At 42.1% G+C, this 12,310-nt stretch overlaps 1 protein-coding gene across 1 annotated transcript; it reads right to left on the bottom strand.

The window, feature by feature from the left end:
- Nucleotides 1-3,757: 3,757 nt before the first annotated feature.
- LOC105306636 (free fatty acid receptor 2-like) lies at nt 3,758-6,609 on the bottom strand. Its single transcript, XM_011381772.2, has 2 exons — nt 6,503-6,609; nt 3,758-5,510 (listed from the first exon to the last, which is right to left on the bottom strand). The coding sequence occupies exon 2, from the start codon at nt 5,501-5,503 to the stop codon at nt 4,514-4,516; it is 990 nt and encodes a 329-aa protein (XP_011380074.1). The 5' UTR covers nt 5,504-5,510; nt 6,503-6,609; the 3' UTR covers nt 3,758-4,513.
- Nucleotides 6,610-12,310: the final 5,701 nt, after the last annotated feature.

Below are 12,310 nucleotides of genomic sequence, written 5' to 3'. Positions count from 1 at the left end.
GAAGAAATAATGATGGAAAACTTCTCTAACATAGTGAAGAAAATAGACATACAAGCCCAGGAAGCACAAAGAGTCCTAAGCAACATGAACCCAAAGAGGCCCACATGAAAACATATCATCATTAAAATGCCAAAGGTTAAAGACAAAGAGAAAATCTTAAAAAGCAGCAAGAGAAAGACGGTTAGTTACCTACAAGGGAGCACCCGTAAGACCGTCAGCTGATTTCTCAACAGAAACTTTCCAGGCCAGAAGCGATTGGCACAAAGTATTCAAAGTCATGAAAAGCAAGGACCTACCACCAAGACTACTATACCCAGCAAGGCTATCATTTAAAATTGAAAGAGAGATAAAGAACTTCTCAGATATAAACCTAAAAGCAACAAATGAACAGGACAAACAAACAGAGACTCACGGACATGAACGATAGACCTAGTGGTTACCACGGATAGGGGGAAAGAAGGTAGATAGGGTAAAAGGGGTCAAATATGTGGTGACAGAAAGAAACCTAACTATGGGAGGTGAACGCACAGTGTAAATATATATATGCCTTACTGTTAATGTGTACAGCTGAAACTTACTGGATTTCGTTAACCAATGTCACCATAAAAAAATTAATTAATTAATTTTACAAAAAGAGAGAGAGGGCCCAAATAAATCAAATTAGAAAAGAAAGAGAAGCGACAACTGACATCACAGAAATATAAAGGATCATAACAAAGTTTTACTACCTAGCATATAGTACTTGTGTCATCAATCAAGCACCATTTTAAAACAGCTAATGAGATATCAGTAATTGTGAATTGTTCGAAATAAAAATATCTTTGGAAAAAACAAAAAAAAGAAATATAAACTCCTGTGTCCCATCCCAGACCTACTAATTCTGAAGCTGTGGGGAGGGAAAACAGTAATCTATGATTCAGCAAACTCTTAAAGTGATTCTAATACATGCTTAAGTTTGCAAACCACTGCTCTAGCCCCACACTGGCCCTCACTAAAGTTTTTTCCCACCTCAAGGCCTTTGCACCAGCAGTTTCTATTTCTAGAATGCTCTTCCTGTGGGCTTTTACATGGCAACTACCTCTCATCATTCAGGTCTCAGCTGAATACCACTGACTCAGGAGAATTTTCCAAACCCCCTGAACTATCCTCTTATACTTTCTCTCATATCTCTATTTTAGTCCATTTGTAACATCCATTTGCCACATTCTGAAATTACCTTGATTCTTTATTTGTTTACTTGTTTATTAACCATTTTTTTCCTCACTATAATGGAAACCCCTAGAGGACAAGATATATTGTCTCTTAAACCCTCTGCATCTCCAGCTCCTAGAAAAATACCTAGCTTATAGTAGTTAATCAATACATATTTGTTGAACAAATGAATTACTAATTTCCCAGTGAAGAAATGGGCTATCTATCAAGTAACTTAATGAAGATTAAATACTTGTTAATGAGTAGCTAAAGTTTCACCCTGAAAGTCTCAGATCAGGCTCAGAGATTTTCTTGCATTTTCCTGATCAGAGAGCAGCCATGTCTCCGAAACCCTGGGAATCTCAGGTTGGAAAGGGTTTGGCAGTTACTGGTCCAGTCCTTTTCAGATGTGTGAGTTTCCTCAATGTCCTAAGATGGGTGTTTTCTATCTTCTACTTCAAAATTCCTGGAGATGGGGGAGTGATTACCTTGCTGAGGTAGTTAGTTCCACTTTAAACAGCCCTGACTGTTTCAGATGTAACTCCCTGCCTTTTTTGCCCATGACCCTTGTTTTTCCCTGTGGGGCTCCACAGAATGCATCTTCCATAAAATGGACCTTATCTCATTTTAGCCACATATCAAACAGTCTCTTACTTACTTTTCGTGTGTTAGCGAAAAAAGCAGGCACTTTGGAGTTAGGAAGACCTGGATGCAAACTCTCTTTCACTTACTGGCCTTGGAAAGTTCCCTTCATCATCTTAGGCTCCTTCTCTAGAACAGGGGTTCCCGACCCCAGGGCCACAGACAGCTACAGATCTGTGGCCTGTTAGGAACTGGGCCACACAGCAGGAGGTGACCGTCAGGAGAGCCAGCGAAGCTTCTTCTGTATTTGCAGCTGCTCCCCAGAGCTAGCATCACTACCTCAGCTCCACCTCAGATCATCAGGCATTAGATTCTCATAGGAGCACCGGTCTCTGGTGCCAAAAAGGATGGGGACAGCTACTCTAGAATACTGCCTGATGTATTCTGCCTGATGTACAAGAATATTTAATGTATTCTTGTTGTTACTTTATTATTATTAGGTTTTAAAACTCCAAAACATTCTGGTTAATTTTTCTGATTAACTTGAATTATTGTCCTTTGATTCATTGAATTAACATCTTTTATAAAATGTGTTGCTCAGTACTAAACATGCTACTGAATAGAACTCAGTAGAGTGAAATTATCAACTTGTTTAGACTGCTTCTTTTAATACCACCCAAAATCAAATTAGCTTTTTTGGAAGATCTAATACATCATAGATGCGTAGTAAACCTACAGTCAGCTGAAAATCCCAGATTTTTTCCCCTCATACATTACTGTCCAATCATCCTATCAAGTTGCTTACCTAATATATTATTTCCATCATTTAAAATTTCTACTTGCTATATTTCTTCAAGTGGGAGTATATCTATGTTTCAGTTGTTATCTTAGAGCTAAATAATACTCTATAATTTCTCAGCAATTTTGTATATTAAGTCTCATTTGAATCCTCATAATGAACCTGGGAGGCATACATTATCCTCATTATTATGATTTGGAAATGAAGGCTGGAGGTTGTGACTTGCTCAAGGTCACCCAGTTAGTAAGCAGAACCAACATGAAGTCAAGGCTCTTAGGACACAAGTCTAGTATTGTTTTGAGGAAGGAAAAGAAAGAGAATGAGCTCTCGGTTAGGTGGAAATAATAAGGGAAGTAAGTCTTTCTGGAGAAAGTAAGTACTGTGTGGGGTTTTATAAGAAGGAGAAAAGCAAGCAATCAGAAGATGGGGTACATGCGGTTGAGGTGAGGGGGACTTATAAGCCGGAAAGGTATCTCTGAAGAGTAATTCCTTGGACAGATTGGGTCCCTAAGCTAGGCCAGTGATTCCTAACCTGACCTGCCTATCATAATCACCTAGGGAGATTTTTAAAACTCACCTGCTGCCCTCAACCCCTGCCTGAGATTCTGAGTCAGTAGATTTGAGGTGGCTACCTGTATTGTTCTTATATCTCTACATGTAATACTGATATATAGCCTCTGTTGCAAACCACTAGGCTAGGACCTGGAGGGTCAGTTACCGAGAGAGAGTGCTCTAGGGGTCCTTATTGTAGAGAAATGAATTAGTCAGGTGGAACTGGGAAGGGAGAGAGGATACAAAGCAGGCAATGGCATGATATGATATGAGTTTCTGGGAGGAAAACTTTTGATGATAAGAAAATTCTGAAGGCTTCTAAACAGGAAAGTAACATGTGATACATTGATAATGTTGCGTAAAGACTCATCCTACAAGCTCTTTCTAAACCGATCTCTATTCATCAGTATAACAGGATGATGGCAGTACCCTCACTTAACCCACTCTCATTACATCTTTACCTTAAAATGTTTCTGTGGTTTCAGATGCATCACCTTCTCATTTTGCTGTTTGCTGCTGAGTCTGGTTCTTCATTCCATTTTTGCCTTCCCTATACTTGCAGAAACGTCACAAAAACGGTGGACACTTGTTTCAGAGTTTTATAATCTTTATTTTCAATCTGCCAGACCAGGCTGTCTTTTCCTGTGCTAGTCAGTGATGAGCTCTGACTGATGGGTGCTAAGCTGGCCCAGAAGACGCCCTACATCGTGCTCAGTGGCAGCAGCAAGAGCATGAACGCTAACACCATCACCAAGTGAAGCTGGTGCGGGGTGCCATATAGGGAGAAGACAAGATCCAGACCTCAGGCAGTTTAATGGGGAGACAAGCTACACACATGAAGACGTCTTAAGCATACTTACAAAGCAGCAGGTCAGATCAATACAGTGCAAACCTAGATCAACTAGAGGCCTAAGCCCTCAGCCCCACCTCCTAGTCCCCTTGGCTCAGAACCTCCCTGAGTTCTTTGACCTCATTTAGTATTTCTCTTCCGTCTCTTTCCTGTTGGCTTTTTCCCCAGCATCGACAGCTAGAACAGCGTCTAGATATTGTTTCAAAGCTTATGGTGAGATTGTTTTAGGACTCTCTTCTTTGGCCTGGTCATTTCCAGCTACCGATCACCTCATAAGGACTGAATTCGTGTTAGCTACATGGCTTCTGAAACTTGGTCTGATAGTGCTTCTATGCCTAACCATTTCTTCTTTTGTTACGGAGCCGTGTTCCATTGGGAAGGAAAATTCAGTCAGAAAGGGATACCAAACTGATGAGAGAAATTTTTACAGTCCCAGTAGTGGATTGCTGAATCTGGAACAGGAACCCTCATGCTCTCCCTCTCCCAGCCTGCTCAACTCATACATGGCCGCGAGGGCCTCCAAAGGTGCAGAGACCTCCCTAGTCTGTGGTAAAGTCAGAGCTCGCTGCTCCCTCGACTTGACTCGCACCCTTATCCCCATTCGCCATCTCCGCTATCTCTCTGCCTTTGCGTCCCGACAGGGTGGAGCTCCGATGCCGCAGTATCTGAAGCCCTTTGCCAAAGGCTCTGCGCACATCCGACGAAGAGAAATAGAAAAGCAGGGGGTCCAGGCTGGCATTGAGGGAACTGAATACCACAGCTTCCGCTCGCCACTGGGGGCTTTTCTTCGTGTAAAACCCCACCAGGTGGGATACGTTATAAGGACCGAAGCACACCAGGAAATTAAGGAGTGTCACGATAGCCAGCCCCACAGCTCGGCGCCGCCTCTGGGCCCCCACATGGGGCTGAGTGAGCATGATCCGCACAAAGCGCCAGTAGCAGAAGATGGTGACCACCATGGGGATAAGGAAGAGGACAAGGCACAGCTCCAGTCGCACAGGAAGCACCAAGTCCAGCTGGCCTGGGCTGAAGTTCTCGTAGCAGGTAATTTCATCCTTATTTGTGGCCTCCTGGGTTTTGTTCCAGTACTGGACGATGATGACGATGGTGCAGTGACCAAAGGACATGATCCAGGAGATCAGAGCAGCAATCACTCCATACAAAGGCCGGCGGGACAGCTTGTACTGCACGGGGAAAGCCACTCCCAGGTAGCGCTCGATGCTGATGCCCGCAAGGAGCCATGTGCTCCAGTAGATGCTGCTGTAGAAGCCGAAACCTGTGATGGCACAGATTATCTCAGGCAGTTTCCACGTGAATTCATATGCAGCCTCAATGATCTTGAAGGGCAGCAGCAGCAGCAGCAGGAGGTCCGCCAGTGTCAGGCTGAGCAAGAGAATGTGGATCGGTGCACGCTGGGGCTGGCGGACTCGCCCCAGGAAGGCACGAAGGGCCAGGAGGTTGGCAGGGAGACCGGTGAGAAAGATAATGACATAGGCCACGAGGATCAAGGAGCTCTTCAAGCTTAGCATGACTGTTCTGAAAGAGGATTAAAAAAGGGGAGGGTCAGGAGGCCCCACTCATAGCCTGTGGTCCCACCTCTGGTTCAGGATGAGGACATCCTCCCTGGCACTCTCCCCTTCCCAGGTCAAGGCTGTCTGCTGACACCACTGCTTGCTCACACCACCTGCCAGAACTGCCCAGAGCAATTATTGACTTTGCCTGGGGTGGGATATTAACTAGGAGTTATTATGTTTGCCGTCATGTGTCTCTGGGGGAGACCAACCCTTGGCTACCCAAGGGAATTCCCCCTCCAGTTTCCCCAGCCTTTCTCCTTCTTTCCTCAGAGATACAGGAAGTTACTTTTATCAGTTTCCAACTTTCCTTAAGTCCCTTCCTCATTCAGAGACCTGCAGAGAGAAAAAGCAAGCCTCCTCACACTGAGAACTCGTCCAGTGAGAAGCAGGCGCTCCACCCAGTGCTGGTTCTCCACAGCACCCCACTACCTGTCCAGGAAGCAGGTGCTCAGCTCCCTAACCCATCTCCCAACCTCGTTTTCTCCTTTGCGGAATACAGATTCTCTTCTACCTTTTCCTCTCCTGTCCAATACAAGACTCGGATTGTTATTAAAAAGGGGAAGCTAGTGAAGTGTAGGGGAAGGGGGAGTGGGGAGAAAGCATGAGCCAGCACTATCTTTGGGGTTTGTCCCCCAAAGGCTTTAGAGAATATTCAGAAAAGCCCACAGGCAGTCACTGGCTCCCGAACAGAAGAACTCTTCTTAATGGGGTAGCTGTTTCCACTTAGTTTGTAACCCTCACCACCCACACAGTCTGGCCCCTTCATCCTCTTTCTGGGTTCGATACCCCGGTCTGTGATTTCTTGACCTCCACCACCCCACTGTCTCCTGTCTCCAGATGTGATCCTTACATTCTATTTCTGAGAGACTTCCTCCAGCCCCCCAAACACCTTCCCCTCCACTTCTGATCCTGGCGTCACTTCCCAGAGTGCAAGCACTCAGCTAGCTTCCTTGCCTTGTCTTCGTTCCAGATAGATGGCTTCTTGGGATTAGTCCTGAAGGAAAGTCTGAAAGCTTCTGGGAAAGAGGAACAGAGCTTCAGCCACTGCTACCGCTTATTTCACACAGGAAAATATCGTAAGGAACCTGGCTGGTAGAAAGCTTTTATACCAGCACAAGTCACGTGACCAGAGAGAGGAAGGTCAGTAATTGAGCGCTGTCTCTTCTCCCACCCGAAGGAAAAGGCGCCAGCATCTTTCTTCTTACCCTACGGATCCTCATTCTGACTTCCAGACCCAGACGGAGTTTCTGTCCTAGTTCCCGAATTTCTTTTCAATCCCAGGCACCTTTCCTATTTCCCGTTAGATTCTCTTCTCCCCTCTTTTGTAGGAGATTTCTTCTATCAATCTACTTATTCTCAGAAAAGAGGATTCCTATTTCTTCTTATTCTTTTTTTTTCCCCTTTCTATATGGTCTCCCGCCTTCTGCCTCCAGTAAGTTTCTTTTACCCTCTCAGTTGAAACAGATTGATTTCTCCTAGCCTATGTAGTGTGGGATTGAGGGTCATGCACATGTGGGCTCAAATTTAAGTCCCTCATTGTGACTTTGGGGCAGATCAATTTTCTGAACTTTAGTTTTCTTTTCAGTCAGGTGAGGAGTCCGTGAGATGGCATATGTAAAGTGTATGGGCCAGTGCTTAGCACTTCATGGATGCCAGTTAGTAGACGTGGTCCCTCCTCTCAAGCTTGTTGGACAGCTTTGGAGAGAGTGAGCCACTTGCTAAAATATCCAGAGGCTGAGGGCACAGTCATGCTGTCTGACTCGGCCACGTGTCATGGATTCAGGGGCCCCGCGGTGCCTGTGTGGCTCTTTCTAGAGGAGTGGTGCTCAGGCTCCATTCCTTTCCCCCACATATTCCCTCTTCCTATGAGCGAGGCCCAACCTCTGAGCCACCCTGTCCTTTCCTCACTGTGCAGCTCCAGCTTAGAAGCTCCTCGAAGTCCTGTTAAAACACACGCCCGAGGAAACAGAGTCGAAACATATTTTCCTCTCGACCTAGGGAATGGGTCTGTTTTCTTATCTGTGGTCATCCCTGCTCACAGAATCTCCATTCTTTCTCAAGGACATACTGATCTTCTGTTGCTTGTTCATTTATTCGTTCATTCATTCATTCATTCATTCATTCATTTTTTGGCCTAGAAACCCAGGGTCCAGGTATCTTAATATTTAGCTTTTGTTTCTCCTCAGCTCTACTCTCCTCTAGAACCAAAGAGTTCTATCTTTTCATTTATTTTCTTCTTTTAGCATGCATATACACTTCCCAGATAAACGGGAATGAAGGAAGAGACCACTCTCTCTGGCTTGCTACCAAATTTATTTGTGTCATTTTGCTTTTATGATTTTCTATAAATATTCATGAGGATCTGGATTTCATTGCAAAGCAGATTAAAATTTCCAGTAAAATTTTCAGTTTTACTGGAAAATAGATGTTGAAGAGGACTCCTTCTCTATTCCTGCCTGTTCTTGCCCCATCTCATGCCTTTCTCATATCATTGTTGTGTGTAACTTATGTTGAAGGTCTTCTAGTGAACCCTCTTCTCCATATTCACGGTAGTTATCAAAGTAACATAATAAAGGAAATCTTTGAACTCATAATTCAAAATCCCCACCTATGTCACAGGAAAAGGAAATGCAACCTCTCAGGCTGAATTCAAGGGCTGAGCTTTCACAGAAGCAGTATCTTTCACAATCTCTTCCAAGTTCAAGTTTCTTTCATCATCATTATTACCCAGCTTGTTATACTAGGAGATTGGACCCAGTAGCTAAAGTTATATATAATCACTTTCTCCATTTCCTTATTTCTCAGTCATCCCTCAGTCCACTCTAACCTGGGTGACATCCCTCTTTTTCTGTAGGATCTGTTCTTTCTGAGGTTAGCAGTGACCTCTATGTCACCAAATTTAGTGGACATTTTCTTATTATTGTATTAGCATTCAACACAGTTTCTACACCCATCTTGAATTCTTTCCATAAATTCCGATATGGAAAGAATCGTGCTCTTCTGGTTTCCACACCTTTTCTTTGGTCATGTCTTAATTTCCCTTGCTAGCTCATCTCTCCCTCCTCATCCTCTAAATGTCGGAGTTCCTTACGAGTTGATTCTAGGTTCTTTACTATCCTCATCCTGTGCTCTCTCCCTAGTCTACATTGCATCCACTTCAACAATGTTAATTACCATCTTCCTAGCACCCAATTTTGAATCTCCATCTTGGGCTTCTGTGAGCTTTCACATCCATATGTCCACCTGCCTAGTAGACGTTGTCATTTGGATGTCTTCTAGGCATCTCAAATTCAGTGTTTCCAGAGCTGACTTTAGACCTTCTCCACCAAACTAGACATTCTTCCAGCATTGTTTGTGCTGGGGAATAGAATCTCTTCCAATTTCATCCCCTGAGCCATAATCTTAGAGTCGATCTTAATACCATCTTCATCCTTATCCCCTGAATGTAGCCCAAACAGTTATTGAATTTGTTCATCTCTCTCTGTCTCCCCCATTATCCCAAACAGTTATTGAATTTGTTCATCTCTCTCTCTCTCCCCCAGTATCCCATCTCAGTGTAAGCTGCCATCATGTGCCACCAGGATTTCAGCAGGGGCCATGACTAGCTCCCTTGCAGCCACTCGCTCTCATGACAGTCGACTCTCCATACTGTACTTAGTAGGATCTTTTTTAGAAGGTCAAGCTAATTATACTATCTCTTAGTTTAATACCCTTTCGAAAGTTTCTTATTGCTTTTAGCATAAATATCAGAATCCTTAACAAGGCCTATAAGGCCTGTGTGGTGTGGCCGTCACCAACTTCTGGCCTTAACTCATGTCACTCTTCTCTCTCCTTGCTCTCTAAGCAAGACCATCTGTAAATGCTCCGTCTTTCCTTCTGCCAGGGGCCCTTGAACAAGCCTCTGCCTGGAATGCTCTTTATTTCTCATTACCCACTCCAACTTCCCCAGTCAATCTCTAGTCTTCTTTCAGATATCCATTTCTTCCTTTAAACCCCCCCACCACCCCGACCATCTAGATTCAGCTAAATTCCTTTATTATATGTTCTCGTATCTTTTCTATTGTTGAATAGTATTCTGTTTTATGAATATTTTATATTTTATTTATCCATTCACCTATTGATAGACATTTTTTCCCTTCGGTTTTTGGCTTGTGTCAATAAAGCTGCTATGTACATTGTCGTTTAGGTCTTTGTGTGAATATGTGTTTTTTCAGTTTTGTTGGGAAAACATGTATGAGTATATTGGCTAGGTCGTATGATAAACTTTTGGTTTAACTTTTCAAGAAACTGCCAGTTTTCCAAAGGGGCTGTACCATTTTTATTCTTACCAGCAATGTGGAAGCATTCCTGCTGCTTCACATCATCACCGACACTTGGTATTTTCTGGTATTAAAACTTAGTCTTAAGTTTTAGGCATTCTGATTATTGTGTCATGGCATGTCACTGTGGTTTTAATTTGTATATTCCTGATGACTATTGATGTTGAGCATCTTTTCAAGTACTTATTGGCCTTTTGTGTTATCTTCTTTTGTGAAGTGTCTGTTCAAGGCTTTGCCTATTTTTAAAAATTTGAATTATTCATGTTATTGAATTTTGAGTATTTTTAAAAATTGAGTTCTCAGTACTAGTAATATCTACTGTTAGATATATGTATTATAAATATTTTCTCCCACTCTATGACTTGCCTTTTCATTTTCTTAATTGTTCTTGAAGAACAAAAATTTTGAATTTTGATAGTCTAATTTATCTGGTTTTTATCTATGGTTTGTGCTTCTATGTCTCAAGAAATCTTTACCTAGCTATCCAGTTCCAGACTTGACTTTCTCTGATAAATTGCCTTGGTATCTTTATTAAAAATAAATTGATTTTGAGTGGGTCTATTTTTTTAATCTCTTTTCTGCTTTAGTGATCTTTATGTCTTTCACTGTTTCTACAGCCTTGATTACTGTAGTTTTATAATAATTCTTGAAATCAGGTAGTGTAAATTCTCCAACTTTGTTCTTTTTTAAAATTGCTTTGGCTTTTCTAGGTCATTTGCATTTCCATATAAATCAATTTCTGCAAAAAAAGTCTGCTGGTATTTTGATTAAAATTGTGTTGAATCTGTAGATCGATTTGGGACCATCAACACTGGAACAATTATGAGCCTTCCAATCTATGAACATAATTTATCTCTCCATTTACTCAGGAGTTTAATTTCTCTCAGCACTGTTTTCTACTGTTCATCATAGAGGTTTTCGCATTTTTTTCTTAAATTGATTCTGCAGTATTTTTGGTACTATCGAGCTTAATTGTTTTTTAAGTTTTTTTTGTTTTTAATTTGTTGCATCTTTGACTATTCCTTCATAACACACAGCTCAGTTTATTATAAGACATTTATTTGTGTGAGAATTTGCTTAACATCTATCTTCCTCATAAGACTATCCATGAGAACAGGGAACGTAGATATTTTGCTCACCATTGTAATCTCAGGGCTTGGCACAGAGCCTGGCATATATTAGATACTCAATATTTATTTCCTGGTTGATGTGTGATGGATAAGTGGAAGAATTAGAATGGAGAGAAGTCGATTTTTGAAAGCTCAGAGATATTTGTCCTCAGATGCTTCACTTTATCTTATTCCGAGACCATCATCAAAAATTCCAGCCAGTAATCACTTGAGAGCTCTCTTACAGATTAAAGCACTCTCAGTACTTTTGCTGGAAGCCGCAGGAATCATTCTTCAAGGTGAATATTGATAATTTAGGCTAATATACCTTTATTATATAGATATTGCTTAGCAAATATGAAGAAGGTGTAGATATAAAATATTCAAAGTGAAGGATAATGCATGATGTCACCAGTAGCAGCACTAACAATAAGAGCTATCATTTCATTCATTCACTCAACGAATATGTATCTATTTTCTATGATGTGGTGGGATCTGGGCCAAGTATCAAGTACCAAGGATATCAGGGTAAAAAAATAACTATGGTCTCTCACTCATAGAGAATGGTTACATTTTAATGGAAGGAGATAGACAATAACAAGTAAATATGAATACAGGAGTAATTACCTAGACATTATGGAGGCAATGAAGCAGGGTGATGAGAAGGAGAGTGATCAGGGAGTGGCAGGGGCTACTTTAGTTTAAGGGTTCAGAGAAGCTGTCTCTGAGGTTACTCTTGAGCTGACACCTGAGAGATTGAGCTGAATTTTGAGAAGGGGCTGTGTGATGTTCTGGCAGAGGAGTGGTCTAGGCAGAGGAACTGGCAAGTTCAAGATAGAACTTTTGTTTTAGGGGGACAGAAATGTCAGGGTGATTAGAGCATGGTGAGCCAGCATGATTACAGGAGAAGATAAGACTATGGCAGGGATTATTGATTACATTAAGGAGTTGGAATTTCATTTGTAAGCAGAGAGAAGTGACTTAAGGGCCATAAAAGGAGAGTGACATGATGAGATTATTGATTTGAGAAGATCATGCTGTGTGAAGAATGTGAAGAATGGTCTCCAGAGGAAGTAAGTTGGAGGCAGAGAGATCAAATAGGAATATATTGCAGTCATCCAGAGGAGGACTCACGATGGCATGGATTCAGGAGAACGTGGCAATAAGGGTACAGAGGGTCAGTTGGGATTGAGGATACACAACTTTAAATAAATAACAATAAATGAAGAACTGGTGGATGCCAGAAAGAAATAGAACTCTCCTGGGGAATGAGAGGGCAAGTGATTTTACACCAGTACATCCAAATAGACTTTGAGATTTTATTGCTCTTCTAT

The sequence above is a fragment of the Pteropus vampyrus genome, unplaced genomic scaffold (genome assembly GCF_000151845.1).
Source record: "Pteropus vampyrus isolate Shadow unplaced genomic scaffold, Pvam_2.0 Scaffold452, whole genome shotgun sequence".
Taxonomy (NCBI): Eukaryota; Metazoa; Chordata; class Mammalia; order Chiroptera; family Pteropodidae; genus Pteropus; species Pteropus vampyrus.
The sequence above is the reverse complement of the archived record's forward strand: the minus strand, read 5'-3'. Positions and strand labels throughout refer to the sequence as shown.

Coding starts and splice junctions, on each gene's coding strand:
- LOC105306636 (XM_011381772.2), bottom strand. CDS start 5,503: ATGCTAAGCTTGAAGAGCTCCTTGATCCTCGTGGCCTATGTCATTATC.